Source organism: Syngnathus floridae, chromosome 19 (assembly GCF_059516105.1).
Source record: "Syngnathus floridae isolate MCC-2025c chromosome 19, RoL_Sflo_1.0, whole genome shotgun sequence".
NCBI lineage: Eukaryota > Metazoa > Chordata > Actinopteri > Syngnathiformes > Syngnathidae > Syngnathus > Syngnathus floridae.
In genome coordinates, this window is record NC_142431.1 from 2,183,351 (window position 1) to 2,211,343 (window position 27,993).

General features: G+C 43.6%; 6 protein-coding genes and 2 long non-coding RNA genes across 13 annotated transcripts; 5 read left to right on the forward strand and 3 right to left on the reverse strand.

Annotated features, from left to right (window-relative positions):
- Positions 1-703: 703 nt before the first annotated feature.
- On the forward strand, positions 704-4,992 carry wtap (WT1 associated protein). The gene is made up of 8 exons (XM_088362096.1): positions 704-889; positions 1,347-1,384; positions 1,466-1,521; positions 1,615-1,673; positions 1,791-1,909; positions 2,211-2,389; positions 3,656-3,810; positions 3,895-4,992. The coding sequence occupies exons 2-8, from the start codon at positions 1,355-1,357 to the stop codon at positions 4,509-4,511; spliced, it is 1,215 nt and encodes a 404-aa protein (XP_088218222.1). The 5' UTR covers positions 704-889; positions 1,347-1,354; the 3' UTR covers positions 4,512-4,992.
- A 175-nt stretch (positions 4,993-5,167) lies between these two features.
- Positions 5,168-9,808, forward strand: acat2 (acetyl-CoA acetyltransferase 2). Of its 2 annotated transcripts, XM_088362099.1 has the most exons (10): positions 5,168-5,327; positions 5,939-6,073; positions 6,149-6,330; positions 6,398-6,515; positions 6,628-6,771; positions 6,855-6,977; positions 7,042-7,196; positions 7,304-7,414; positions 7,476-7,682; positions 8,348-9,808. In XM_088362099.1, exons 1-9 carry the CDS (start codon positions 5,279-5,281, stop codon positions 7,644-7,646), a joined length of 1,188 nt encoding a protein of 395 aa, XP_088218225.1. In that variant the 5' UTR covers positions 5,168-5,278; the 3' UTR covers positions 7,647-7,682; positions 8,348-9,808. The 2 variants fall into 2 exon arrangements, with proteins under 2 accessions (XP_088218225.1, XP_088218224.1); XM_088362098.1 differs by lacking the exon at positions 8,348-9,808 and having other exon boundaries at positions 7,476-8,216.
- erh (ERH mRNA splicing and mitosis factor) lies at positions 7,966-17,024 on the reverse strand. Of its 2 annotated transcripts, XM_088362115.1 has the most exons (10): positions 15,435-17,024; positions 15,308-15,353; positions 14,892-14,977; positions 12,789-12,959; positions 12,463-12,552; positions 11,212-12,370; positions 9,170-9,308; positions 8,874-8,961; positions 8,544-8,664; positions 7,966-8,478 (listed from the first exon to the last, which is right to left on the reverse strand). In XM_088362115.1, the coding sequence occupies exons 7-10, from the start codon at positions 9,170-9,172 to the stop codon at positions 8,376-8,378; spliced, it is 315 nt and encodes a 104-aa protein (XP_088218241.1). In that variant the 5' UTR covers positions 9,173-9,308; positions 11,212-12,370; positions 12,463-12,552; positions 12,789-12,959; positions 14,892-14,977; positions 15,308-15,353; positions 15,435-17,024; the 3' UTR covers positions 7,966-8,375. The 2 variants fall into 2 exon arrangements, with proteins under 2 accessions (XP_088218241.1, XP_088218242.1); XM_088362116.1 differs by lacking the exons at positions 11,212-12,370; positions 12,463-12,552; positions 12,789-12,959; ... (1 more) ...; positions 15,308-15,353; positions 15,435-17,024 and having other exon boundaries at positions 9,170-9,327.
- LOC148381558 (uncharacterized) lies at positions 10,823-12,991 on the forward strand. Of its 3 annotated transcripts, XR_015854398.1 has the most exons (13): positions 10,823-10,938; positions 10,995-11,110; positions 11,177-11,202; positions 11,272-11,312; positions 11,382-11,579; positions 11,662-11,717; positions 11,781-11,837; positions 11,905-11,978; positions 12,048-12,275; positions 12,339-12,373; positions 12,443-12,581; positions 12,647-12,724; positions 12,795-12,991. XR_015854398.1 is itself a non-coding variant. In XM_088362112.1 (12 exons), the coding sequence occupies exons 5-11, from the start codon at positions 11,471-11,473 to the stop codon at positions 12,702-12,704; spliced, it is 576 nt and encodes a 191-aa protein (XP_088218238.1). In that variant the 5' UTR covers positions 10,823-10,938; positions 10,995-11,110; positions 11,177-11,202; positions 11,272-11,312; positions 11,382-11,470; the 3' UTR covers positions 12,705-12,724; positions 12,795-12,991. The 3 variants fall into 3 exon arrangements, 1 of the variants encoding a protein (XP_088218238.1); XR_015854399.1 differs by lacking the exon at positions 11,781-11,837; XM_088362112.1 differs by lacking the exon at positions 11,905-11,978 and having other exon boundaries at positions 11,781-11,864; positions 12,181-12,275.
- LOC148381559 (uncharacterized) lies at positions 16,224-18,963 on the forward strand. Its single transcript, XM_088362666.1, has 14 exons — positions 16,224-16,298; positions 16,698-16,918; positions 16,975-17,090; positions 17,157-17,182; positions 17,252-17,292; positions 17,359-17,411; positions 17,490-17,547; positions 17,630-17,685; positions 17,749-17,824; positions 18,140-18,212; positions 18,276-18,310; positions 18,385-18,523; positions 18,589-18,666; positions 18,737-18,963. The coding sequence occupies exons 1-10, from the start codon at positions 16,224-16,226 to the stop codon at positions 18,189-18,191; spliced, it is 774 nt and encodes a 257-aa protein (XP_088218792.1). The 3' UTR covers positions 18,192-18,212; positions 18,276-18,310; positions 18,385-18,523; positions 18,589-18,666; positions 18,737-18,963.
- A 598-nt stretch (positions 18,964-19,561) lies between these two features.
- LOC148381560 (uncharacterized) lies at positions 19,562-21,842 on the forward strand. The gene is made up of 3 exons (XR_015854402.1): positions 19,562-19,672; positions 20,815-20,990; positions 21,296-21,842. It is a non-coding gene; the product is annotated as an uncharacterized LOC148381560 (long non-coding RNA).
- Positions 20,467-24,332, reverse strand: LOC148381561 (uncharacterized). 2 transcript variants are annotated; one of them, XR_015854400.1, is made up of 7 exons: positions 24,050-24,332; positions 23,521-23,585; positions 22,987-23,072; positions 22,325-22,387; positions 21,934-22,019; positions 21,278-21,340; positions 20,467-20,956 (listed from the first exon to the last, which is right to left on the reverse strand). It is a non-coding gene; the product is annotated as an uncharacterized LOC148381561 (long non-coding RNA). The 2 variants fall into 2 exon arrangements; XR_015854401.1 differs by lacking the exon at positions 21,278-21,340.
- Positions 24,333-24,534: 202 nt separating this feature from the next.
- paplnb (papilin b, proteoglycan-like sulfated glycoprotein) lies at positions 24,535-27,863 on the reverse strand. Its single transcript, XM_088362095.1, has 13 exons — positions 27,649-27,863; positions 27,411-27,477; positions 27,116-27,225; positions 26,985-27,045; positions 26,704-26,806; positions 26,501-26,628; positions 26,112-26,423; positions 25,849-26,025; positions 25,631-25,781; positions 25,483-25,563; positions 25,259-25,409; positions 25,114-25,192; positions 24,535-24,882 (listed from the first exon to the last, which is right to left on the reverse strand). Exons 2-13 carry the CDS (start codon positions 27,465-27,467, stop codon positions 24,670-24,672), a joined length of 1,623 nt encoding a protein of 540 aa, XP_088218221.1. The 5' UTR covers positions 27,468-27,477; positions 27,649-27,863; the 3' UTR covers positions 24,535-24,669.
- Positions 27,864-27,993: the final 130 nt, after the last annotated feature.

A 27,993-nucleotide genomic window follows, 5' to 3' on the forward strand; every position in this document is an offset into this window, starting at 1 on the left:
TGAAAGTATTGTGAGGATTTTTTTAATTCCCGATTACGCTTTAAACGTATTATATGTATTATTATTTTATTATATACGCGCAACATTTGTCGTGTATTTGTCGTAAAATATAGGCTTGAAGTTTTTATTTATATTTTAAAGTTACACCCAATTCAATGAGTAGTATTAAACAACGTAGATTTTAAAAAATATTCTTAGTATTTATAAAATATTTGCAAATATTTTATACACGTAAAAGGATATAATCATAAAAACTACGATGACGACAGAACTCCAAAGATCGTATGTATACTAGGCAGATGTCTGTTCTTCAAAACACAACCAACCGGACAATAAAAACCTCTATCTAGAAATTGCGTGTGAATAATTAAGAATGGACGCAAAATTTGAATGCTTTGAAATTAAATGTTAAATAATTGAATGAAGAATGTGAGAGTTAATGTTGTAATTGGGGTGGGGACCAGACTGAATAAACACTTTAACCTTGGATTAGTCAATCAAGGACTGCAGAAGAAGGTTTGTGGCAAATAATAAATGAGAAAACAAAATATGGATTTTGGCGCATCATTAGCAATCACGATTAATACTTGTCCCATGAAACTTCCATTTGGTATCCCTAAACGTGTGGAGAGTGATAGGTCTTGTTCTTTTTTTATATCTCTGTCTCCCCCCCTCCTGTACTCTTTGTGTGACTCGGCAAGAGCTCGTCGCCATCCACCAGCCCGCCTGGCTCGTTCGTTCCATTCCGCTTCTGTCCTCCCCCTCGATCAACAACATGACGGAGCTCCTCGCCTAAATCTCCACTCGTTTTCGACAACCCGCCGTGAAGGAATCTTTCCAGCCGAAACGCCCGGAAACCACCGCCGCAAACGGGAGGTGGGGGGAGCTGGTAAGTGGCATTTGAAGGCCCCGTTTCGTGCAGCTCGACAGTCCGCTAGTTTGAGGAAAAGGAGCGAAAGGGAGGGAGTCGTTTCCTTCACCGCCATTTTGTGATAACAAGGTGCCCGAAACACAGGCGAGATTGGTGTGTTATTGCTTTTTTTCCTCGGGGAATTATCGAAGCCACGCGTCGCGGGGGGACATAATGCGTACGTTGGAGTAGCGGGGGCGATGCCGTGTGCACTTTTAGCGGGCGAGCGTTAACGTTAGCTTGTTGTGGCTCTCGTGCTAACTGCTAGCCACCACACTAGCGAGGCTACGGACTCTCTTTACTAGCGGGTAGCTTCATCTTCCCCTTTACCGTCTTGCTTCAAAACAACACATTTGAAATAAATATTTCCTAAATTGTAACGATGTATTAATGTTTTTAAAGCAGTTACTTTACTATGTGCCCCCCCCCCCCGTAGAGTTCACAATGACCAACGAGGAGCCTTTGCCCAAAAAGGTGAGCTAATCTTCTTTTATATAACTTAACTACTACATTCAGTTATAAATCTAATATTGACTTTGTTGTCTTATCACCCAGGTTCGCCTCAGTGAATCTGACATGAAGACCTTGACCCGAGAGGAGCTGTGCACACGGTATATATATATATATATATATATACACACAGTACAGTTTTAGCTCTTTTTGGTACAAGCAGCTCATTGTTGCATATCTTCTCGTATTGTTAGGTGGAAACAGCACGAGACGTACGTGCAGGTCCTGGAGTCCAAATATGCAGAGCTTTGTTGTAAGTAAGCATACTCCCACACACACGTGTGTGACTCCTGAAGGCAATCATGCGTGAATTGTTTATGGCTGAGACTTAGTTTCCTGACGCCTTTGCTTTCTTCACTGGGACCGGCAGCCAATGACGTGCCGGGCCTGAAGGAATCTGAGGAGAAGCTCAAGCAGCAGCAGCAGGACTCTGCCCGAAGGGAGAACATCCTGGTCATGCGGCTTGCCACCAAGGAGCAGGAGTGCACAGTATGTAAAATTTTCTGCTTCTATCAATGGCAGTGGGCTAATGATTTGCATTACAAATAGACTTGAAAACCTTAGAAGATGCTAATTGTGCTTATCTTGGGTGCTGTCAATCAAAGCATGCTTATTGTCATTGTCATTGTAATGCATTAGATTTATTAACCGAATCTTGGCCATGCTCCAGATGTTTCGACTAACAAACATCACTGATAAACCTCAAAGGCAGGAATGCTTTTGACGTTTGCTTTTTGTTCTACTTACTGACGTCTCCTCATAAAGCTGTTTTGTTGTTACCTCCTCGTAGACGCACATCCAGTACCTGAAGCAAGCCCAGCAGCCCAGCGCGGCCCAACTGCGCTCGTCCATGGTGGACCCGGCCATCAACTTGTTTTTCCTCAAAATGAAGGCCGAACTGGAACAGACTAAAGACAAACTGGAGCAGGCCCAAAATGAACTGAGTGCCTGGAAATTTACACCTGATAGGTAACGACAATCAAAATAACACCACCCGCTGCAACCACCACCTCCCCAATAGAAGTCAAGACTTCTGCACGCCCCCACCAACCTCACTCTCACTGCAGGAACTATGGTGGGGGAAAACTGACTAAAAGCATTCAAACTACAAAAAAAAAAAAAACTGTTTTTGATCTGCGCTGCGGCAGCCGCACGTCATTAATTTTATTTAAAAAAAAAAAGAAAAGAAAAGAGAGACAGTATGGTCAGATGACACTTGTATCCCCCCCCACCCACCGCCATCAAAGGAGTCCGGACTGTTCCTGAAGACTGTCCCTTTACCGCACGGATATGCCGCCGCCCCCCCCCACCCCACCTGCCTCCTCCGCTCGAAGCAGACAGTTGACAGCTAAAATAGGGGGCGGCTAGCCGAAAAAGCGCAATTGGAAGCCTCTAAAGACAATTGTCGTACCCGTCTAAACGGTGGAACGGGCCACACGTACCTGACTTGTGGGACAGTCTAGACACCACCCAGTCGCAGTGGCAGCGTTTTAAAAAGTAAGACTAGAACTGTGGGCGGAGCCACAACCCGCAATGTACTTTTGGGTGCACGCCGCCTTTCCCCGCCCACCCCTCTCCCGCTCATGGTAGCGTGTTTCCATGTTTTGTGTTTGTTTATTTTGTGCCTTGTTTTCCTCTCATCGGCCTCCTCGGCGCGTCTCGCCGTCCGTCGAGCGCCGCGTTTGGGAAACGCGCCGCTCGAGGCGCACGGCGAGTTCCCTTTGCGAGCTGTCAATGCAAAAATGTTGTTGAAGTTGATGACAATGTACCGGCCGCTTGTATTTTGGCATTGTTGGCTCTTTGACTGTTTTGTGCTGTTCTGTGTTCAAACTTCATGACCTTACAAAGCCCCCGGCGCTCAGCAAGACATTGAGTTTTATTTTTACTTAATTGCTTTATGGTATTTCTGCAATATGTGGACAGTTTGACAGGGCGGGACTGCAACATGCTTAGGTTGAATAATGTATTGAGGTGACTCCCATTTCATCACATTTCATACAAGCTTGTTTCTGGTAACGCAGAAGAGTCTTTTAAATACAACGATTTCATTTTAGTCCAGTGGTGTTTTTCCAACTGAGCAATTTCTTGCTGCGGTTTTCGATGTGGATGACATTTGATTGTAGTTTTAGAATGCACGCAAGGGACGGACGGCGCCGCGGTCTCTGGGATGCCTCTGCCTCGCCATTTTTTTGTCTCCTGGTTCATCATGTGATGTCAGCCTTGTTTCCCTTGCAGCCAGACGGGGAAGAAGCTGATGGCCAAGTGTCGGATGCTGATCCAGGAAAACCAGGAGCTGGGGAAACAGCAGTCCCAGGGGCGCATCGCCCAGCTGGAGGCCGAGCTGGCACTGCAGAAGAAGTACAGTGAGGAGCTGAAGAGCAGCCAAGATGGTAAGAACCAGACAATTGTTTTCGAATCAGCTGCCAAATGTGTTGAAAAGAATCTGAACCGGTGATGCTGGTTGCACCCCTTAGAGCTTAATGACTTCATCATCCAGCTGGATGAGGAGGTGGAGGGCATGCAGAGCACCATCTTGGTGCTGCAGCAGCAGCTCAAGGACACCCGGCAGCAGCTCACTCAGCCTCCTCAGGGAGTCTGCGCAGGGCCCAGCAGGACATCAGCGACCGCCGAGCCGGCCATCCCCATGGAGCAGGGCGCCTCCTCGGACCCTGCCGGCAAAGACTTCGGGCGGGTGTCCAACGGGCCCAGCAAGGCGGCCGCTTCCCAGAAAGGCGCCGCCGCCCCTGCCCTCTACCGGGAGGTCAGCAGCACTGATGAAGACTTCGCCATGTCTCCCATGGCGTCCAGCCCCGGTGAAGCCGAGACCAAACTGTCCAACCACTCGGAGGAGGTGTCGGGGAGTCATGGCGGCGCCCGGAGCGGGGCGCCGGCCGCTTTGAGCGCAGGCTACGAGAGCGTGGACTCTCCGACGGGCAGCGAGACCTCATTGACTCAGCACTCGAACGACACGGACTCCACCACCGATCTCCACGAGGACAAGGCTGCTGCCCAAGTCAGCAAGGGCACCAGGACTTCACGGCACGCTCAAAACGGCCTGGACTCCACCGCAAGCGACGGTGCCGTTTTGTAATGTACCCCTGATTCAAAAAAACGTATGGTCTTTTTTTTTCTTTTTTTTTTTATACAGAACAAGATGACAAATGCATAGTGTGTAATACAGCGTTGCTGTCAGGCACTTTGTTTTCCTGCCCTTCCCCTTTTGCTTCTCGTGAAACACATTTGGGAACATGGGAGATGGTTAATGTTAGACGCAGTTGAGCGGACGTTTGATTTAAAACAAAAAACAACACTAGTATGTTTCAGTCTGCTGTTAATTTGAGTTGGCCGTTCACATCCACTGTTTTAACTTGTCAAGTTCAAGAATTGTGGCATAAACATCTCACTTAGCTATTGACCTGTGTTCATATTTTTTTATTTCAATTTTAAAATTTCATTTAAAAAAAAAAAACATGTTCAAATTCTTCTGTGAGTAGTTTCTATGAGATGTTCATATTCTGACTTCAGTCCTTTTCATGTACTGACCAAATACAAATAAAGGATTTTAATACAAAGGGAACAGCCAATTATTACTCTTGATCAATACATGAAACGTATGACTCGCTAAAAAAAACGAAATGTAGCTTTAATTTTTTTTTTAACTAATAAAGGTATAGAAATAAATAATTGGCTGCCTTAGATCCATATCAGGAGCTCTACTACTTCCACGCCACAAGACGGCGCTGGCGTGCTGTTCTAGTCAAGTAATAGCGCAGAATTGCACCGAATCAGCTGCTGTTTGCACAGAACAGGAGGACTGGACTGTCATAACAACGTGCAGCAGACTGCAGCCAAGTCAACATGGATAAAGAGCCCGTTGTCATCGTCTCTGCCGCGCGGACACCAATTGGTAAAGTACACCCACCTTTTGCACCACTTTCATTCATTTAAAAGCCACTTCCTCAATTGGAATTGTTTTTCTCATTGAATTGATGGCTCGTCGTTTTCTCGTCGTCCTCGCGATTTATTCACATAGAAGCGACCGTCAAAATATTTCTATTAAATGTTTTAAATTGTGTCAAATGTTTGTAAATTAACCATATTTAGCATGTGTTGAAAGTTTAATCAATAAGTGATTTCGTGACGTTGGGTCACGCTGAGTTCCTATTGGTTACATCCAGTGTCCTTTCTGGGTCGAAGGCTGTGATTGGCTTAATAGTCATAGGCCCACGGAAATGGCACGATGTGATTGGTTACTGACATCATGGGAGCACATTGGACCATCATATGCACTTGACCAATAACAAGTGTTTAGTTTTCCCTTTTTGTGAAAGAATAATAATCTATTCTTATGTCATGCAAAACTATATTTTTCAGTTTTATTTATCATCACATTTATTAATATTTGACATTGCCAATGAATATGAAATAATGATAACCACCTAATACAAACAGCACTATGTACTAAGTCGAACTAGGATATGTTACAATATTGCATTTCCATTTTCTTTTTCTCCAAAGGGTCCCTGAATGGTTCTCTGTCCACGGTGCCTTTGCATGATCTATGTTCCGTGGTGATTAAGGATGTCCTGAAGCGGGCTGGAATGAAGCCAGAAGACGTGTCAGAGGTCATTTTGGGGCACGTCCTGACGGCAGGTATTTCCGTGAGCAAAATTGGCTTGGTGAACGTCCAGTCACTAATTTTATTGAATCTGTGCTTTTGTCTCTGAGGTCACGGGCAAAATCCGGCGCGTCAAGCCAGCGTCGGTGCAGGGATCCCCTTCTCGGTCCCGGCGTGGAGCTGCCAGATGGTGTGCGGCTCTGGGCTGAAAGCTGTCTGTTTGGGGGCTCAGTCCATCCAGACCGGAGAGTCCGCTGTGGTGGTGGCAGGAGGCATGGAGAGTATGAGCAGGGTGAGGATTGCACTAGATGATTCAATTAGTGAAGGAGTCGTGTGACATCATTGTTTTCCCTCTTCAGGCTCCTCACATACTGAACATGCGGGCAGGAGTGAAAATGGGCGACGCCTCCCTGCAGGACTCCATGGTGGCTGACGGTTTGACCGACGCCTTTCATGGCTACCATATGGGCATCACAGGTGGGCTCTGTACAAAATTAGTGAAATCATATGATGTGCATATAAAAAGTCTACACACCCTCTGTTTAAATGTCAGGTTTTTATGATATAATTATGTTTTTGCTGCTCTCAGCCGAGAATGTGGCCAAGCAGTGGAACGTCAGTCGAGAAGCGCAGGACGTGTTCGCCGTCCGGTCGCAGAATAAGGTGGAAGCGGCTCAGAAAGCGGGATACTTCCTTCAGGAGATTGTCCCAGTTGTGGTTCCGTCCAGGAAAGGCATGTAACAGTTTATTTCACTGATTAATTGGGTGATATTAGCTGGTAATGTTCCTGCTGTTTTCCCCTGCTCACTTCTGCAGGCGCGGTGGAAGTGAAAGTGGACGAGTTCCCTCGCCACGGCAGCCATCTTGAGAGCATGTCCAAGCTCAGGCCGTGCTTCGTGAAAGATGCTCGCGGCACCGTTACCGCCGGCAACGCCTCAGGTGAGTGGCACGTTGCACACCGGAGCAAGTGAACTTGATCTTTGAGGACTTTCTCACTCTGTAGGTATCAATGACGGCGCAGCCGCCGTCGTACTCATGAGCCAATCGGAGGCCACAAAGCGAGGCCTCAAAGCCATGGCCCGGATCGTGTCGTGGGCTCAAGCTGGGCTCGACCCGTCCATCATGGGCACCGGGCCCATACCCGCCATCAGGAAAGCGGTGAGAAGTGGACACTCATTTATTTGAATTAGCAATAATAATAATGGGCTATTAAAATAAAAAAATGCTGGTAATTTATTCTCTAATGGTGTTAAATGTTTCTCTAGGTGGAGAAGGCAGGGTGGCAACCAGACCAGGTTGATCTCTATGAGATCAACGAGGCCTTCGCCGCACAGTCCATTGCCGTTGTTAAAGAGCTTGGCTTGCAAGAAGAAAAGGTAGCATTTAAAAAGAAAAAAAAAGATTCTACGTGGGCATGAAACTCATTTTCTGCTTCAGGTGAACGTGAACGGCGGCGCCATCTCACTGGGTCATCCCATCGGCATGTCGGGCTGCAGGATTCTGGTGACGCTGCTGCACACGCTCCAGAGGACCGGCGGTCGGACAGGCGTGGCGTCCCTGTGCATCGGCGGAGGGATGGGCATCGCCATGTGTGTGGAGAGGCTCTGATGTCACATTGTTTACACTTCAAGATTGCTCAATGTGGTGAGTTTGGACCTCAACCTTATCAAATGTGCCCAAGTAGCAGCCCCCTCACTAATAGAGCTGAATAAATGTCCCTAGGTGCGTATTTACTAACACTAAAGAACTTTAGATGTTCTTAGATGGTCGCTCAACATTCCATATGAATGGACTCTAGAAGAACAATATGTGCCATAAGATGAGGTTACGTGAATATTCATCTAAGAGGGAACCGATGACAGAATTAGTCCTCCATTTTAGCATGTGTGCATGATTTGTGAATGTGGACACATTGCAAAACACGTCGTATTGTTAAATTGTTTATTAAAGAACCATATATACCAAAATGATCACATTTGAAAACAGCCACATTGCTGGTTCCCTGGAATCCTATACAATGTAAAAAAAAACTTTACAACATCAACAGAAAAACAACAACAACTAAAGTAACCATGTCGTCTGAATAATATGACAACTTTTGTAAATTTAAAGTCCGTCCATAAAAATTGAAATTTCACAGCATGTAAAAAACATCCAAATAAAAACATCAAATACAAACTGAATGTGAATTCGCTTAGAAACTAGAATGCCTCAGCTTGGTGACCCAGACCTTCCACGAAATCGATATGGACATCCTCTCAGAGTATTTGAAATGTATATTTGTCCCCGTATACTCCTTTGAGATGCAGGTAGAAGAACAAGGGGCAAATCATCTCGCTACTTCCCTGCTTGGTGAGCTTGACGTCTCAGCAGTACGTAAATCTTCTCCTTGATCCAGTCTTTGTTGTACGGCTGGTAAGTTTGAGTGTCTGCTCTGTAACTGGGGGGGGGCAAATTCAAATTTGGAATCATGCAAATTGTGTTTCATTCAATTAAGACACTTACACAAGACAGCTCAGGTCCGCCAAGTCGTCAATGAAGTCAAACAACTGGCTTATATCGTAGGTGATGGATGGGCTGTTTGGATTCATTCTCTTGAGGTGCTCTTCATACATTTTGCACACGCCTAGGAGAAATATGCACATGGGAAAGACATGTTAATGGAAGCATCCTGAGCCAGAGGGGTCGTGCTTTAAAACTACGGAAGCCGAATGAGTTGCTAACGTTGTTCAGGTATGATCATTAGCAAATTAGCAGTCACATGGCAAACTTTCACTACACAAGATAAATCACAGGTTGTATTTTAGCGTGTTTAGCATGGTGAAACTTTCAGACCTTCCATGCATTCATTCACCGACTCGTAGTCAGCATACGTTCGGCCTTCGGGTCTCTTGGTGGGCTGAACCAACAGGATCGTGTGCGACTAGGAAATGGACAAAAGTCAAAAGGTGAGACAAGAATCGTTAAATACGTGTGACGAGTAGAGAAGCAATATTATTTTCTTTATTTGTGTTTGGTTTGCACGGCACGTTTCACCCAGTTAGCCAGCTAGCTCGTTAGCGTAGCTGCAGCTGCTCGTTAACTTAATTTGATGCACATTTGTTAAAGCCTAAAATAATGCATTCACTCACCATGTTCGAGTTTAAATTAAACGAATGTATTTTAATTCCTGCACGATAAATCTGGGATGAAACTACGATTTACAAATCCCTCGTTGTTTTGAAGCTGTTTACGTTAAGATACTGACAGGAAGTGACGTCTTGACATTTCCTGTAACAAGAAAGGATTTCAAAATAAGGTATTTACAACGTATGAGTGTAGTCCTGATATCCTGATTGTCAATTAACTAACTGTACGTTACTGTTTTATTTTTTTCTGATGGTATTAGTACATTGTAAACATTTCAACACCAAACTGAATTACAGCATTTATGTGATATATGTGTCATATAGTTTGTGATTACTGTATTTTTTCAAACATTGAATTTGAAGTGGTAGCACCCCCCCCCCCGACCCCCCCCCCCCCCCAATTTCAAAAATTGTCCGGGATTTTATTTGACTGCCTCACATGTACAGTACATTGTCAATAGAATTGCCACTCCGTTCTATTTCACTCTATCCTACCAGGTATAAAATCTACGGGCCTGACAAAAGAAAGGGCTGGCTCTGGCTGGCTCGCTCTCGCGCTTTATAACATCCATGCCTTGGGGCCACTCAACTTTTTGGAAAGACTTCGCTCTGACATCGTTGAATAAAATCTTTTCCCAATCAGCCATGTGTCCTTGAAGTGTTCATTTGTCTGGAACCAGCCACCGACCACCGAGTGTTTTTGGAGACCAGCGAAGCAACAAAAACCATACACCACAAAGGGCTGCATGGAAAAATACAATTCACTCGTATACCTTTAGGTGCTTTGAATGACCACCCAAAAGAAATTCGAAATTTATGTGCCAAAGTGGCTGATAATAATATTGGTCTGGAGTACAGAAGAGTGGGGATCCAGTCCCGCTCCATGTAACATTTGGAAGTTATACGGAATAATGTGCAAGACTCAACAGAATACGAGGCAAAGAGTACTGCTCTGTAATATATTATGTGTATAGACTTACACAAAGCCATGTGTGAGATTCAAACTCGATTCTCCTGAACTCAAGGCAAAAGCTTTGACCACGACCATCACTAGATCTTTGAATGATCAAGCAATTTTTTGTATTTGTAGATCAGTCGACCTATTCACGTTAAATACATAAATATTTTTCGAAATTTTCATGGCAATGTGGCCGAATGGTATAAGACTTGGCCTGGTACTCAGTCGACCAGGGTTCGAGTCCAGCTCTGTCCAACATTTTCAAATTAAAGAGAGCAATGACCAAGATTCGAAGCCGAATCGCCGGAACCAAAGGTAAATGCTTTAACCATCAGGCCATCAGTGCATCTTATGGTGACATGGCAGTTGTTCTATTTTGTAGAGCAGTAGTGCCATAGACGTTAAATACATAATAAAACTTCGAGAATTTCATGGCAATGTGGCCGAATGGTATAACACTTGGCCTGGTACTCGGCCGACCAGGGTTCGAGACTTCTTTGTACTTAGGTATCACTTTAGACTTTTTACGTCAATGTTTGGATACTAATACTATCAATACCAACAAACCAGGTACCATTCCTAGGCAAGGTCTGGTTGAATGGTTACCACCCTTGCCTCCGATGCTGCAGGACCACGGTTCGAGACCCGACCATACCTAGATTTCTATTTTATTTTTTTCCCCTTTGCTTGTTAATGACGTCATCACAAAAAGACTATATAAGACGTCACAAACGCGACAATCGTTCTCTTGCTCACTTCTGACAGCGTCGCGTCGTGCTGCGCAGCGCGCTTTTACACATGCTGCGTTTCAAAGGTAAGTCTTCACTATTCCTTAACCTTTTAAAACTAACTGCTTTTGCTCTCTTTCAGCGTCAACTTGCACTTTGGACGTGCTTACACCTTGCTACCATGCAAGCTAAAAAGCGAGCGTTGGCAGAAAACATCTCGGACCTTAAATTGCATCAAACGCAGTTTTACTGGCCAAGGTAAGACAAAACGTCTGCAGAAATTCACGACAGAATCTAATCAAATTATCTCATATCTGTCTACAGGTGCGACTCTTCAAAACGAGCCTCAAGTAACCTACCTTCTGTTCGAATAATGTGGATTTAATCTACTGCGTCTAACTGTCCATTTTTGTCCACAGGTCTGCATCTGCGACAGAAGACCCAGATTGACTGCAAAAAGGCAAAAAACACGTTTTTATTTGAAGGACAATTGACAAAAATACTTAACTTTTTTTTTTTTTGTCTGCAGGTTTCAAAATGGCCGGCCGGCTTGCAGTCCTGAGAGCCCCGACTTCATGAGACGTTTGCAAGTCTACTCTTGCTATCAAACAAGCTCGTATGACTAAAAATGTAACACTCTGTGGGTTACAACGTTACCTTGTCTTTCAGGCCAACGAACTGCGGTTGGAGAGACGTTCAGAGCTGTTCCTGCCTGCGTTCTTAATTGGTGAAACACCTGTACACTCACACGTGAACAATTTGACTAATTAATTTCAGCGTGTGCGTTCTCTTCCCGTTTTGTCCACCAGGTGGAGCCAAAGGACCTGGTACCAGTCCGCTGCATGGGTTGAAGTCAAAGCGCCAGGTTTGAATCTATTGCAATGACAAATTTGACAAACCAAAGTGCTTGACCAGTTTGTTTTTTCAGGTGGTGCTGGTCCAGGCAGTCAGGAAACAAGGAGTCATGATCTTCCAGTCTTGGCAGGTGACTAAACTTTGCAAATGTGGCATGGTGAGAACACTAACCTGCTTTTTTCTTTGTCTCAATGCAGTGCAGCTTCCAGTAAGAGTGACTCAAAGACCCGCCACCTGCTGGGCCAAGAAATTCTCCAAAACCATGCTGAAGGTTTCAAGGCTGTTCCCATTTTCAGTGTTGCAAATCAACTTGCTTGACTGTTTCCGCATTTGTGTGCAGGTGTCAGTCCAGGAGAGGATCTGCAACAGCTTGGCCTGATTATCTAATAAACGTCTTCAGCAGAAGATTCCTGTCTACAATTAAAAATAAAAATCGTAACCCTAAATGGAGTCAATGTTCCTTTTCTTTACAGGCAGAAGTGGCAAATCCTGGTCCAGAAAGTGAAAAACCTGCCAGTTTGCCTCCATTCACCTGCAAGTGGAGTAGAAGCACCTGTGGCTGTTGCAGGTGAAATGAGACATTCCTGGTATGCTACTTGCTAAAAGCTTCAAGTCGCCATCTTTTTGGCAGGGGTACCTTCTTGCTGCCTGGAGAGCCCTCTGCTGGTAAGAGAAGGAAAGTACATTTCAGCCACCATGTTCCAAAATTGGAATGTTTGTTCTTTTTGTGTCCAGGGTGGTGCACGATGAAGTACCTGCTTGCAGCCAGCGGTGGCCAAGGATCAGAGCACAGCAACATGCTGGCAACACATAAATTTTGGTTGTGTCCTTGCCTCCAAGTCAACCTGAGAAGTGGACAATATTTGCATTTAAGGTAATATGGTCATCACTGCACAGTCCACATAACAACTTGGTTTAATTTTTTTTTTTTCCTGACAGGTTGCAAGGAACAAGATCAGCTTCCTGGTCATGCAGCTCTCAATACTTGATGCCATGAACAACAAACCTTTCCCACTGGTAAGTTTCATGCTAAGCCTTTTCCTGCACTAAACGTTGACTTACAGGTTTCTTTTTGTCTTACCTCCAGGCGCAGACTCCTCGTCCTGCTGGCCGACCACTTAACCACTCGTCCCGCTGGCCGACCACTTCACCACTCGTCCCGCTGGCCGACCACTTCACCACTCGTCCCGCTGGCCGACCACTTCACCACTTGGCACCGAGCAGACTTCTGTTTTATGATTGAATGTTTACTCTGCAACAGAAATAAAGTTTGATTACAAAGAACACTTGAACTCTTAACTCTTCATTCTCAACTTTAAAAATATCTTCATTTAAAAAGAAAACAAAAATAAAACCTAAACTTTTTTTCCGATTTTATTTTTCCAGATTTTTTTTTTTTTTTCCGTAATTTTTTACAGAATATTTTTCTGGATTTTTTTCCCCATATTTTTTTGAAATGAGGCGGGTCAAAGCTGGAATACTGCTTCATGATTGGCCGAGGGCTCAGAAAGTAGGTGGAGCAATGAGAATGAAGGTCAGCGATTGGCCGAAAAGTGGGCGTGGTTATGCAAATAAGGAGTAATGTGATTGGTGGAATATAAAGTGGGCGTAACCTCATTAATTTGAAGCAATCTGATTGGTCAGAATGCCAAATACTGCTTTCTGATTGGCTGTTGAAAAGTGGGCGTGGTTATGCAAATTTATGCAAATTTGTACTGCTCTGTGATTGGTCAGACTGAATTTGGGGAGAAGTTGGAGGCGGGGCAAGTGACACTTAGGTTTTTTAAGGCCGTTTTCAGTCTTGAGGTGAGCGTTGTCCTTGTGTCACTGCCATGAACATGGGTTTTTGACTGTTACTCTCCATCTCACAGTCCTGTGAAATGGAGAGTAACAGTCAAAAACCCATGTCCATGGCAGTGGCGGAAGGACAACGCTCACCTCAAGACTGAAGACTGCCTTTGAAAACCTGAGTGCCACTGCAGCAACCACCAAGTATGTACATTTTCCAATGAGTGAAGCAAATTTGCTCATAAAAACACTAAGACTTGCACACTTCACTGGTTTCTTTTATATCAAACAAATTGTTTTAGGTTCATTACCTGACATGGCGGAAGAAACCGCCAAAACATGTCAGGTAATGAACCTAAAACAATTTGTTTGATATAAAAGAAACCAGTGAAGTGATTAAAAAAAGGAAAAACAAGATGAACTTAGTACAATTACTAACACTTGCATTCCAGTTGATTAATTTATATGACAGAAAAGCAGTTTGAAAACATTTGAGCAGTCAATGTTTGTGTGAGACTAATATAGTTGCACTCAAACATTGGCATTGACAGGACTTGCATGGAAGCAGCTTAAGTGTTTGATGAGCTCAGGTGAGAAGTCACTTACTTCTGATGACACGAGTGCCACGAGGGGGAAGGTGAGCACATTGAAACAGCTGACATCTCTCACCGGGACAAAAACTAAGTGCCAGCTACTGCATAAAATCATCACACACTTTTGGATGTGTTTTTCAATGACACTGATGCAAACCAAGTTAGTTGAGTACAAATCAAATGTATATTTCTGACTAACCTGGTTTGCATAAATGTCATTAAAAACACATCTAGAGGTGTTTGATGTTTAAGTTGTGCAGTAGCACAGTGGCACTTAGTTTTTGGCCCAGTGAGCAATGTCCGCCGTTTGCATGTGCTCACCTTCTCCCTGGTGGCAGGCATTAGAAGTGACATGCAATGAGCACCTCAACCAAGGTTTCAAAGTCCTCAAAATAAAAAGACTCGTTTTAGGTGCAAAATGTTCTTTTTATTAAACTATTTCCTTGGCAGATTTAATGATACACTCTCCTATTTTTAGCACTTTAACATCGAATATCACAAACTATGAAAGGACCGAAGCAGTAACAGAATATTTAACTAAAGAGCATTAGCGCTCTCTGCGGGAAATATTTTGTACTGCACCCACCCTGCATAATGTCTTTTGACTACAACTTCTTAAACTAATGGCTCATCTACTGTTACCCACTACCTAATTCACCTGGAAACCGTCAAATAACTCAAAGCACGCATTAAATTATCTTTACAAAATAACATTACGTCTCATTTGACTTGTTGATGATCTTCTCTAGTCACCGAAGGGATAATACTCCATATAAAAAAGAAGGAAACACAACATGCAGTACCTTTCGAAAATATGTTGGCATCTCGATGTTCAGATAGACGACCAGCAGCCGACGTGGAGCCTCAACTCTTGTAGTTTGGAAATCAGCTTTAGCGTGGAAAACATACAAAACAAACATGGAGGTCGAACGCTTTTTCCTAATTAACGATTGATCGACAGCTGAGTGGGAGTTGTGGGCGGGCTCGCTGACAAGCCACCTTTGTTGATATTGCTCTACGACAGCTAGCTAGCTAGTCAGCTAGCTAGCGAGCAACAAAGTGAGTACATTAAGATTCAAGATTATAGAATTTTTATTCGCCATGTTTGAGCATGCCAAACAAGGATCTTGACTTCGATACCTCACAGTCTCTATTCAACATTTACGTGACTAACAACACTCAGGACGTGTGAAAAATGTCAAATATTCTCAAACATCACCTGATTTTAAACTTCCAGGAGGGCAAGGAAAAGCTCAAAACACCAACTGGGGGAAATGAGAAACTACAAAAAATCAAGAGAAAAACAACAAAAACAGTTCATAATCCAGAAGATTAACGGTACTCACCTTCCTTTTCCTCTTTTTGGTACTTAGACGTTTGCATGTGCTCACCTTCCCCCTGGTGGCAGGCACTGTGTGCCATTAGAAATGACATGCAATGAGCACCTCAACCAAGGTTTCAAAGTCTAAGACTCATATTATGGGCCAAATGTTATTTTTGTTAAACAATTTCCTTGACAGCATTAATGATACACTCTCTAATTTTTAAGACTTTACTTAACATCGAATATCACAAACTATGAAAGGACCGAAACAGTCACAGAATACTCAACTGTAGAGCATTATCGTCCTCTGCGGGAAACATGTTGTACTGCACCCACCCCACATAATGTCTTTTGACCACAACTTCTGAAACTAATGGCCCATCTGCTGTTACCCACTACCTATATCACCTGGAAACCGTCAAATAACTCAAAGCATGCATTAAATTATCTTTACAAAATAGTATTGCGTCTCATTTGACTTGTTGATAATGTTCTCTAGTCACCGAAGGGATAATACGCCATATAAAAAAAGAAGGAAACACAACATGCAGTACCTTTCGAGAATATGTTGGCGTCTGAACGTCTCCTGAACTCAAGGCAAAAGCTTTAACCATAAGACCATCACTGGATCTTAGAATGGTCCAGCAATTTTCTGCATTTGTAGATCATTTGACCTATTCACGTTAAATACATAAATATTTTTCGAGATTCACATGGCAATATAGCCGAATGGTATAAGACTTGGCCTGGTACTCAGTCGACTAGGGTTCGAGACCAGCTCTGTCCTACATTTTCAAATTAAACGAGAGCGATGGCCAAAATTCGAACCCGAATCGCCGGAACCAAAGGCAAGTGCTTGTACCATCGGACCATCCGTGCATCTTACGTCAGCATGGCAGTTGTTCTGTATTTGTAGATCAATAGTTCCATAGACGTTAAATACATAATAAAACTTCGAAATTTTCATGGCAATGTGGCCGAATGGTATAACACTTGAACTGGTACTCAGCCGACCAGGGTTCGAGACCAGCTATGTCCAATATTTACACATTAAACAGAGCGTTTCCCAAGATTCGAACCCGAGTCTCCTGAACTCAAGACAAAATCTTTATCCATTCGGCCACCTCAGACACAATTGCGTTTCTTCGCTTCTTTGTACTTAGGTGTCACTTTAGACTGTTTGCGTCAATGTTTGGATATTCATACTATCAATACGAACAAACCTCATGGCATTTCCAAGCAAGGTCTGGTTGAATGGTTACCGCCCTTGCCTCCGATGCAGTAGAACTACGGTTCGAGACCCGACCCTACCGAAGTATCACACTTTGCCATTTTCCCTTGCTTCCGCAGACGGCTTTTATTATTTTTTTCCCTTTTGCTTGTTAATGACGTCATCACAAAAAGACTATATAAGACGTCACAAACGCGACAATCGTTCTCTTGCTCATTTCTGACAGCGTCACGTCGTGCTGCGCAGCGCGCTTTTACACATGCTGCGTTTCAAAGGTAAGTCTTCACTATTCCTTAACCTGTTAAAACTAACTGCTTTTGCTCTCTTTCAGCGTCAACTTGCACTTTGGACGTGCTTACACCTTGCTACCATGCAAGCTAAAAAGCGAGCGTTGGCAGAAAACATCTCCGACCTTAAATTGCATCAAACGCAGTTTTACTGGCCAAGGTAAGACAAAACGTCTGCAGAAATTCACGACAGAATCTAATCAAATTATCTCATATCTGTCTACAGGTGCGACTCTTCAAAACGAGCCTCAAGTAACCTACCTTCTGTTCGAATAATGTGGATTTAATCTACTGCGTCTAACTGTCCATTTTTGTCCACAGGTCTGCATCTGCGACAGAAGACCCAGATTGACTGCAAAAAGGCAAAAAACACGTTTTTATTTGAAAGACAATTGACGAAAGTACTTAACTTTTTTTTTTGTCTGCAGGTTTCAAAATGGCCGGCCGGCTTGCAGTCCTGAGAGCCCCGACTTCATGAGACGTTTGCAAGTCTACTCTTGCTATCAAACAAGCTAAAAATGTAACACTCTGTGGGTTACAACGTTACCTTGTCTTTCAGGCCAACGAACTGCGGTTGGAGAGACGTTCAGAGCTGTTCCTGCCTGCGTTCTTAATTGGTGAAACACCTGTACACTCACACGTGAACAATTTGACTAATTTATTTCAGCGTGTGCGTTCTCTTCCCGTTTTGTCCACCAGGTGGAGCCAAAGGACCTGGTACCAGTCCGCTGCATGGGTTGAAGTCAAAGCGCCAGGTTTGAATCTATTGCAATGACAAATTTGACAAACCAAAGTGCTTGACCAGTTTGTTTTTTCAGGTGGTGCTGGTCCAGGCAGTCAGGAAACAAGGAGTCCTGATCTTCCAGTCCTGGCAAACTTTGCAAATGTGGCATGGTGAGAACACTAACCTGCTTTTTCTTTGTCTCAATGCAGTGCAGCTTCCAGTAAGAGTGCCTCTAAGACCCGCCACCTGCTGGGCCAAGAAATTCTCCAAAACCATGCTAAAGGTTTTAAGGCTGTTCCCATTTTCAGTGTTGCAAATCAACTTGCGTGACTATTTCCACATTTGTGTGCAGGTGTCAGTCCAGGAGAGGATCTGCAACAGCTTGGCCTGATTATCTAATAAACGTCTTCAGCAGAAGATTCCTGTCTACAATTAAAAATAAAAATCGTAACCCTAAATGGAGTCAATGTTCCTTTTCTTTACAGGCAGAAGTGGCAAATCCTGGTCCAGAAAGTGAAAAACCTGCCAGTGGAGTAGAAGCACCTGTGGCTGTTGCAGGTGAAATGAGCCATTCCTGGTATGCTACTTGCTAAAAGCTTCAAGTCGCCATCTTTTTGGCAGGGGTACCTTCTTGCTGCCTGGAGAGCCCTCTGCTGGTAAGAGAAGGAAAGTACATTTCATTTTAGCCACCATGTTCCAAAATTAGAATGATTGTTCTTTTTGTGTCCAGGGTGGTGCACGATGAAGTACCTGCTTGCAGCCAGCGGTGGCCAAGGATCAGAGCACAGCAGCATGCTGGCAACACATAAATTTTGGTTGTGTCCTTGCCTCCAAGTCAACCTGAGAAGTGGACAATATTTGCACTTAAGGTAATATGCTCATCACTGCACAGTCCTCATAACAACTTGGTTTAATTTTTTTTTTTTCCTGACAGGTTGCAAGGAACAAGATCAGCTTCCTGGTCATGCAGCTCTCAATACTTGATGCCATGAACAACAAACCTTTCCCACTGGTAAGTTTCATGCTAAGCCTTTTCCTGCACTAAACGTCGACTTACAGGTTTCTTTTTGTCTTACCTCCAGGCGCAGACTCCTCGTCCCGCTGGCCGACCACTTAACCACTCGTCCCGCTGGCCGACCACTTCACCACTCGTCCCGCTGGCCGACCACTTCACCACTCGTCCCGCTGGCCGACCACTTCACCACTCGTCCCGCTGGCCGACCACTTCACCACTTGACACCGAGCAGACTTCTGTTTTGTGATTGAATGTTTACTCTGCAAAAGAAATAAAGTTTGATTACAAAGAACACTTGAACTCTTAACTCTTCATTCTCAACTTTAAAAATATCTTCATTTAAAAAGAAAACAAAAATAAAACCTAAACTTTTTTTCCGATTTTATTTTTCCTGATTTTTTATTTTTTTTTTTCCGGAATTTTTTACAGAATATTTTTCTAAATTTTTTTCCCCATATTTTTTTGAAATGGGGCGGGTCAAAGCTGGAATACTGCTTCATGATTGGCCGAGGGCTCAGAAAGTGGGTGGAGCAATGAGAATGAAGGTCAGCGATTGGTTGAAGGGTGGGCGTGGTTATGCAAATGAGGAGTAATGTGATTGGTGGAATATAAAATGGGCGTAGCCTCATTAATTTGAAGCAATCTGATTGGTCAGAATGCCAAATACTGCTTTCTGATTGGCTGTCGAAAAGTGGGCGTGGTTATGCAAATATATGCAAATTTGTACTGCTCTGTGATTGGTCAGACTGAATTTGGGGAGAAGTTGGAGGCGGGGCAAGTGACACTTAGGTTTTTTAAGGCCGTTTTCAGTCTTGAGGTGAGCGTTGTCCTTGTGTCACTGCCATGAACATGGGTTTTTGACTGTTACTCTCCATCTCACAGTCCTGTGAAATGGAGAGTAACAGTCAAAAACCCATGTCCATGGCAGTGGCGGAAGGACAACGCTCACCTCAAGACTGAAGACTGCCTTTGAAAACCTGAGTGCCACTGCAGCAACCACCAAGTATGTACATTTTCCAATGAGTGAAGCAAATTTGCTCATAAAAACACTAAGACTTGCACACTTCACTGGTTTCTTTTATATCAAACAAATTGTTTTAGGTTCATTACCTGACATGGCGGAAGAAACCGCCGAAACATGTCAGGTAATGAACCTAAAACAATTTGTTTGATATAAAAGAAACCAGTGAAGTGATTAAAAAAAGGAAAAACAAGATGAACTTAGTACAATTACTAACACTTGCATTCCAGTTGATTAATTTATATGACAGAAAAGCAGTTTGAAAACATTTGAGCATTCAATGTTTGTGTGAAACTAATATAGTTGCACTCAAACATTGGCATTGACAGGACTTGCATGGAAGCAGCTTAAGTGTTTGATGAGCTCAGGTGAGAAGTCACTTACTTCTGATGACACGAGTGCCACGAGGGGGAAGGTGAGCACATTGAAACAGCTGACATCTCTCACCGGGACAAAAACTAAGTGCCAGCTACTGCATAAAATCATCACACACTTTTGGATGTGTTTTTCAATGACACCGATGCAAACCAAGTTAGTTGAGTACAAATCAAATGTATATTTCTGACTAACCTGGTTTGCATAAATGTCATTAAAAACACATCTAGAGGTGTTTGATGTTTAAGTTGTGCAGTAGCACAGTGGCACTTAGTTTTTGGCCCAGTGAGCAATGTCAGACGTTTGCATGTGCTCACCTTCCCCCTGGTGGCAGGCATTAGAAGTGACATGCAATGAGCACCTCAACCAAGGTTTCAAAGTCCTCAAAAGAAAAAGACTCGTTTTAGGTGCCAAATGTTGTTTTTATTTAACTATTTCCTTGGCAGATTTAATGATACACTCTCCTATTTTTAACACTTTATTTAACATCGAATATCACAAACTATGAAAGGACCGAAACAGTAACAGAATACTCAACTATAGAGCATTAGCGCCCTCTGCGGGAAACATGTTGTACTGCACCCACCCGACATAATGTCTTTTGACCACAACTTCTGAAGCTAATGGCCCATCTGCTGTTACGCACTACTTAATTCACCTGGAAACCGTCAAATAACTCAAAGCACGCATTAAGTTATCTTTATAAAATAATATTACGTCTCATTTGACTTGTTGATGATCTTCTCTAGTCACCGAAGGGATAATACTCCATATAAAAAAAAGAAGAAAACACAACATGCAGTACCTTTCGAAAATATGTTGGCATCTAGATGTTCTGATCGACGACCAGCAGCCGACGTGGAGCCTCAACTCTTGCAGTTTGGACATCAGCTTTTGCGTGGAAAACATGCAAAACAACATGGAGGTCAGACACTTTTTCCTAATTAACGTTTGATCAACAGCTGAGTTGTGGGCGGGCTCGCTGACAAGCCACCTTTGTTGATGTTGTTCTACGCTAGCTAGCTAGCTAGCTAGCTAGCGAGCAACAAAGTGACTACATTAAGATTCTAGATGATCGAATTTTTATTCGCCATGTTTGAGCGTGACAAACAAGGAATTTGACTTGGATACATCACAGCCTCTGTTCAACATTTACGTGACTAACAACACTCAGGACATGTGTGAAAAATGACAAATATTCTCAAACATCACCTGATTTTAAACTTCCAGGAGGGCAAGGAAAAGCTCAAAACACCAACTGGGGGAAATGAGAAACTACAAAAAACCAAGAGAAAAACAACAAAAACAGTTCATAATCCAGAAGATTAACGGTAGTCACCTTCCTTTTCCTCTTTTTGGTACTTAGATGTTTGCATGTGCTCACCTTCCCCCTGGTGGCAGGCACTGTGTGCCATTAGAAGTGACATGCAATGAGCACCTCAACCAAGGTTTCAAAGTCTAAGACTCAGTTTATGGGCCAAATGCTCTTTTTGTTAAACAATTTCCTTGACAGCTTTAATGATACACTCTCTTATTTTTAAGACTTTACTTAACATCGAATATCACAAACTATGAAAGGACCGAAACAGTAACAGAATACTTAACTATAGAGCATTAGCGCCCTCTGCGGGTAACATGTTGTATTGCACACACCCTACATAACGTCTTTTGACCACCACTTCTGAAACTAATGGCCCATCTGCTGTTACCCACTACCTAATTCACCTGGAAACCGTGAAATAACTCAAAGCACGCATTAAATTATCTTTACAAAATATTGCGTCTCATTTGACTTGTTGATGATCTTCTCTTGTCACCGAAGGGATAATACTCCATATAAAAAAAGAAGGAAACACAACATGCAGTACCTTTCGAAAATATGTTGGTATCTAGATGTTCTGATCGACGACCAGCAGCCGACGTGGAGCCTCAACTCTTGTAGTTTGGACATCAGCTTTTGCGTGGAAAACATGCAAAACAACATGGAGGTCAGACACTTTTTCCTAATTAACGTTTGATCGACAGCTGAGTGGGAGTTGTGGGCGGGCTGGCTGACAAGCCACCTTTGTTGATGTTGTTCTACGATAGCTAGCTAGCGTGACTACATTAAGATTCTAGATGATCGAATTTTTATTCGCCATGTTTGAGCGTGCCAAACAAGGAATTTGACTTGGATACATCACAGCCTCTGTTCAACATTTACATGACTAACAACACTCAGGACATGTGTGAAAAATGACAAATATTCTCAAACATCACCTGATTTTAAACTTCCAGGAGGGCAAGGAAAAGCTCAAAACACCAACTGGGGGAAATGAGAAACTACAAAAAACCAAGAGAAAAACAACAAAAACAGTTCATAATCCAGAAGATTAACGGTAGTCACCTTCCTTTTCCTCTTTTTGGTACTTAGACGTTTGCATGTGCTCACCTTCCCCCTGGTGGCAGGCACTGTGTGCCATTAGAAATGACATGCAAAGAGCACCTCAACCAAGGTTTCAAAGTTTCAAAGACTCAGTTTATGGGCCAAATGTTCTTTTTGTTAAACAATTTCCTTGACAGCTTTAATGATACACTCTCTTATTTTTAAGACTTTACTTAACGTCGAATATCACAAACTATGAAAGGACCGAAACAGTAACAGAATACTCAACTATAGAGCATCAGCGCCCTCTGCGGGAAACATGTTGTACTGCACCCACCCTACATAATGTCTTTTGACCACAACTTCTGAAACTAATGGCCCATCTGCTGTTACCCACTACCTAATTGACCTGGAAACCGTGAAATAACTCAAAGCACGCATTAAATTATCTTTACAAAATAATATTGCGTCTCATTTGACTTGTTGATGATCTTCTCTAGTCACCGAAGGAATAATACTCCATATAAAAAAAAGAAGGAAACACAACATGCAGTACCTTTCGAAAATATGTTGGCATCTAGATATTCAGATAGACGACCAGCAGCCGACGTGGAGCCTCAACTCTTGTAGTTTGGACATCAGCTTTTGCGTGGAAAACATGCAAAACAAACATGGAGGTCTGACGCTTTTTCCTAATTAACGTTTGATCGACAGCTGAGAGGGAGTTGTGGGCGGGGCCACCTTTGTTGATGTTGTTCTACGATAGCTAGCTTGCTAGCTAGCTAGCGAGCGAGCAACAAAGTAACTACATTAAGATTCTAGATGATCGAATTTTTATTCGCCATGTTTGAGCGTGCCAAACAAGGAATTTGAATTCGATATATCACAGCCTCTGTTCAACATTTACGTGACTAACAACACTCAGGACATGTGTGAAAAATGACAAATATTCTCAAACATCACCTGATTTTAAACTTCCAGGAGGGCAAGGAAAAGCTCAAAACACCAACTGGGCGAAATGAGAAACTACGAAAAAACCAGAGAAAAACATCTAAAACAGTTTATAATCCAGAAGATTAACAGTACTCACCTTCATTCTCCTCTTTTTGGTAATGAGACGTTTGCATGTGCTCACCTTCCTCCTGGTGGCAGGCACTGTGTGCCATTAGAAGTGACATGCAATGAGCACCTCAATCAAGGTTTCAAAGTCTAAGACTCAGTTTACGGGCCAAATGTTCTTTTTGTTAAACAATTTCCTTGACAGCATTAATGATACACTCTCTTATTTTTAAGACTTTACTTAACATCGAATATCACAAACTATGAAAGGACCGAAACAGTCACAGAATACTCAACTATAGAGCATTAGCGCCCTCTGCGGGAAACATGTTGTACTGCACCCACCCCACATAATGTCTTTTGACCATAACTTCTGAAACTAATGGTCTGCTGTTACCCACTACCTAATTCACCTGGAAACCGTCAAATAACTTAAAGCACGCATTAAATTATCTTTACAAAATAATATTACGTCTCATTTGACTTGTTGATGATCTTCTCTAGTCACCGAAGGGATAATACTCCATATAAAAAAAAGAAGGAAACACAACATGTAATACCTTTCGAAAATATGTTGACGTCTAGATCAGTGGTTCTTAACCTGGGGTCGATCGAACCCGAGGGGCTCGGTGAGTCGGCTTCCGGGGTTCGGCAGAGCTGGTATGTCACTGCCCCGCCCCCGCCCCGCCCCGTACCACAAATCAGTCACACGGCTTTACCTTTCATTTCTGTAAAGAAATACTTGGCAGTCCATGTCTTGTTGAAAACACGGCGCTCCTTGTCAACTTTTCTTTTCTGAGGGCCAGCACACATTTCTCGGGCAGCATTACTTCGCACCGTTCACCTTCACGCACAGCGCATACACGTGCGCTACACGGAAGTCTTTCAAAATAAAAGCAGACAGTTGTATTGCACGCACGACACCATTTTTTTTTTAATTAAGTAGTAATCAAATATAATTTACGATTGGCCTCATGCGGGCCGGACAGGGACGCTCAAAGGGCCGGATGTGGCCCGCGGGCCGTAATTTGCCCAGATCTGCATAAGATGGAAGAGTATTTATTTTGTTCCTTGCAGATGAGCCATGATAAACAACAAAGTAAGATTTTTTTTTTTACCAGCATAAAAAAAGAGATGAAGCAAGCCACAATCACATCATGCACACTTTGCATTTCAATTTTTAGTATGCAGCTGCGGTCTCACATGCTGTCTGACACTCCCCGAGAGTAGCAAAATTGTTAGCGTTGCCCTGGCAGCCTCCAAACCAAAACTCTTGGCATCTGCCAGTGCTTGCGTTGTAATAGAAGCGTCTCTTCCAGGTATCACAGGGGCCCTCAAAACGTGGCAGCGAGCAGGCACCGTGTGGAGCAGGACGGACTGGATCGCTTGTGTGCTGCGTAGGAACCAAAGATAAGTACAGTCTGAATCATATTTTGGAAGGAAACGAGTCTTTTGGGTGCTTGTATTTCAAACAATTAAAATATATCCATTTTTACTCCCATGCACTTGCAAAAAAATTTAAATATTTTTTAGGCTTGATTAAGCCCCCAAAATTAAATTGACTAAATGTATCTTAACTGTTTCATCACACAAATAGAAAAGAAACAGAAACATTTGTTTTTACCACAGTAGTTTGGTATTCAGAACATCCGGCTCTCCCAAATCCGCTAGCAGCGGTGACCCCATCCAGACAACATCCATATCTAAAAATGGAACGCATGTCAGTATTAAATTTATTTGCATTATGAAAGCGGCACCAAAATATCTACCTGCTGTTTACGCAGTTATGTTGGGCGCAACCCTCAAGCCCCGGTCCGCTGGCGGAGCTACGACCATCGGGGCAGCAGCCGTAATAAGACCGGGCGCAGTCGGGAGTGCTTTCTCTCACGGTGGGAGTGTTGTCAGTGTTTGTCCTGCTCACTGGATCGGATGAAGATAAATGTCTCTTATGACAAACTGGTTATAAATACCAAAAAAGTAATTGACTACACACATGATGGATTTGCAGGAACGTAGGGTACAAATCCTGTCGTGGTGCTTTCATGCAACCCTGGACTCTGTAGACTCGGGACACCTTGAGAAGAAAATATTCATCAAGTAAATGCAACTTCCTCGAAAGACTATTTGGCCAGTTGACTGACTTTGAGATTGATGGCAGGGCTGTACGTTGCATTCCTCCACAGTTACGGGCCTCCTTGAAATCCCGCACCTGACCACCGGGTAAGGGGTCAGGTGGCTGTCGAAACAGCCCACCTGCCTTTCCCTCACGCCGCCGCCACAGCTGCGAGTGCACTGCAGATATGCAATTTCAAGAATTCAAAATCAAGAATAAGGCAACCGCTTGTCCCATTCCGCTTACCAAACCGTAGGAGGCCACGTGCCAGGTGACGTGCTGGCGGCAGGCCAGTCTCCTGCACACTTGGACCGAGGAAGGTCTCGTGAAGGCGGCGCAGGCGCTGTCGTCCAGACGTTCACCCCTGGCGCCCTCGCAGATCACCTCTCGGGTCTGCTGGCCTACCCCGCAAGTCACCGAGCACTGCCGAGCGAGCCAATCAAAACAGAGAGATTAGCCATCTAAAATCGGGCCGGGTATCTTCCTCGCGAATTTTTCTAGATAGCAACCTGGGAGAAGGCGGAGACGCTGTACTTTGCTCCGCACGAGTTGGTGTTGCACTCCTGCTGCCACTGAGGCCTCTGCAGGCCCTGATCGATGCAGAAGCTTTCGGCCACCATGCGGGAGTTGAGTTGGTCCCGAAGCCAACACTCCACGGTACGATACTGCATCCCGCCGCCGCAAGTCGTCGAGCAGGCGTCGTAAGCGTTGGCTCTATACTCGTACATTTGGGTCCCGTCGGGGATAGCGGCGTCAGTGGGAGCCGAGTACTCTGGTTGTGGGACATCTTCCAGACCCAAAATAACCCCTTGGCTCACTGCCTGGAAGATCCATCACATGATAAAGAAAAAAATATTTAATGAGGCTTTGCAAAGATGAAATCTTTATTGGTTCTCACCTTGCACATGCCGTCCACGCAGATGTCACTTCGGCCGACGTGGCACAAGGTCCCGTCCACCACTTTGGGCCGGTGACGATAAACGGTGTTGTGTTCTCGGGTGACGCAGTTCAGCTCGCACGGGTTGGCTGCAGAAACGGAACATTCTCCATTCTTGTAACCGAGTATTTGAGCGATTTAGATTTTTTTGGGACGCCGCATACCTCCGTAATATGGCACCCAAGTGTGATGTTTTCCCTGAACGAAAATTCGGTCAAATTGGGAACATTGCTCCTCTCGGAAGTCTCTGGATCCCACCGGGCACTCCTACAAACAGGAGAAGCCGTTGAATGCTACATTTTATCGGCTCTACCTGGATAATTGATTCATTTCCGATATTCTAACAATAGTCTCTTGCCTCGTTTGATTGTACAGGTGTCCCTAATGTATTGTCCGGGTAATATCAGTCCTATATTTGCAAATATGTTCCAAATTGAATACTCACATTCATGTTACAGAGCTGAAAGGACTTGGATGATCCCTTGCAGTTATGACCTCCATCCGTCCTAAAAAAAAAAAAAAAAAATTATAATAATTAGCTTAATTATTTAAATAGCAGGCTAACCTGTGTGTTACCTCAATGTGATGCATTTCCTGGTCCTCGTTGCAACTCCCGTGCCGCAAGAACGGCTGCAGGGCCCAAAGGGCCCAAACTCACCCCAGTGGTCCTGGAGTGTCTGTGATTGCTAGAAGTGCAGACACATTTAAAAAAATAATAATAATTTTAATCATTCCCATAATATTGTAAATATCCTGCAAGTGTGAGACAAGTTGAGCACATCGAGCAATATCGCTGGCACGTCTTGTGGATTTTCGGAACATACTGTTCTGAAAATCCCCCATGCCAAACATTACCAGATGTGAGACTTACTGTAAAGGCGGGTACAGCCAGAAGATGGACCAGAGCCAAGACCCTCAGCGTGTCCATTTTTAGCACACTGCAAAAACATCAAATATTTTTTTTTGACCGTGTACACATTCAAGCGTCAAAAACAGCATTATTATCTTTTTCCTGCACCAATTAAAAAAACTTTTACTACATTTTAAATGTAAATGCCATCTGTTCCAATACTTTTGGCAATATTGCCGTATTATTCTGATCTTCTTACCTTCTGGAAGAGAATGCTCAAATGGTAGGAATTCAGAAGCTCAGCAGTCCAGATGTGCTCTTAAAAGTGAAGTGACACACACACGCGCCGCTTTTCTATAGTCTTCCTCCCTCTTGGCGCCGCACAGCAGCCAATCAGGTGTCCGAGTTCAACCATAACGCTTCATACCACGTCTGTGCCAGATTTAACATGTCATTTACGTGTTAAAGGGGTGTTTATAGTCTGGAGAAAGAGAGGAGGAGGGAGAAAAAAAACAATTTTTGGAGTAGTATATTTAGTCAGACCGCATCTAAGATTGTCATTATCGGAATTTAAAAAAAAACATGATTTAAGATTCATGGATTG

Excerpts from the sequence above, each read along its gene's own strand:
- paplnb (XM_088362095.1), bottom strand. The coding sequence starts at position 27,467 with ATGGACACGCTGAGGGTCTTGGCTCTGGTCCATCTTCTGGCTGTACCC. Across the intron at positions 26,424-26,500 it reads GCGTGGACGGCATGTGCAAG|GCAGTGAGCCAAGGGGTTAT; the intron begins GTGAGAACCAAT and ends TGGATCTTCCAG. Across the intron at positions 26,026-26,111 it reads GCGTCTCCGCCTTCTCCCAG|TGCTCGGTGACTTGCGGGGT; the intron begins GTTGCTATCTAG and ends CTCGCTCGGCAG.
- LOC148381559 (XM_088362666.1), top strand. The coding sequence starts at position 16,224 with ATGGCCAAAATTCGAACCCGAATCGCCGGAACCAAAGGCAAGTGCTTG. Across the intron at positions 16,919-16,974 it reads ACACATGCTGCGTTTCAAAG|CGTCAACTTGCACTTTGGAC; the intron begins GTAAGTCTTCAC and ends GCTCTCTTTCAG. Across the intron at positions 17,293-17,358 it reads CCCAGATTGACTGCAAAAAG|GTTTCAAAATGGCCGGCCGG; the intron begins GCAAAAAACACG and ends TTTTGTCTGCAG.
- LOC148381558 (XM_088362112.1), top strand. The coding sequence starts at position 11,471 with ATGACTAAAAATGTAACACTCTGTGGGTTACAACGTTACCTTGTCTTT. Across the intron at positions 12,374-12,442 it reads GCCTGGAGAGCCCTCTGCTG|GGTGGTGCACGATGAAGTAC; the intron begins GTAAGAGAAGGA and ends TTTTGTGTCCAG. Across the intron at positions 12,582-12,646 it reads GGACAATATTTGCATTTAAG|GTTGCAAGGAACAAGATCAG; the intron begins GTAATATGGTCA and ends TTTTCCTGACAG.
- erh (XM_088362115.1), bottom strand. Across the intron at positions 8,665-8,873 it reads GGTGAATGAATGCATGGAAG|GCGTGTGCAAAATGTATGAA; the intron begins GTCTGAAAGTTT and ends TATTTCTCCTAG. Across the intron at positions 8,479-8,543 it reads GCGGACCTGAGCTGTCTTGT|TTACAGAGCAGACACTCAAA; the intron begins GTAAGTGTCTTA and ends GCCCCCCCCCAG.
- wtap (XM_088362096.1), top strand. The coding sequence starts at position 1,355 with ATGACCAACGAGGAGCCTTTGCCCAAAAAG. Across the intron at positions 1,385-1,465 it reads AGGAGCCTTTGCCCAAAAAG|GTTCGCCTCAGTGAATCTGA; the intron begins GTGAGCTAATCT and ends CTTATCACCCAG. Across the intron at positions 3,811-3,894 it reads GCTGAAGAGCAGCCAAGATG|AGCTTAATGACTTCATCATC; the intron begins GTAAGAACCAGA and ends TGCACCCCTTAG.
- acat2 (XM_088362099.1), top strand. The coding sequence starts at position 5,279 with ATGGATAAAGAGCCCGTTGTCATCGTCTCTGCCGCGCGGACACCAATT. Across the intron at positions 6,331-6,397 it reads GCATGGAGAGTATGAGCAGG|GCTCCTCACATACTGAACAT; the intron begins GTGAGGATTGCA and ends TTCCCTCTTCAG. Across the intron at positions 6,978-7,041 it reads TACCGCCGGCAACGCCTCAG|GTATCAATGACGGCGCAGCC; the intron begins GTGAGTGGCACG and ends CTCACTCTGTAG.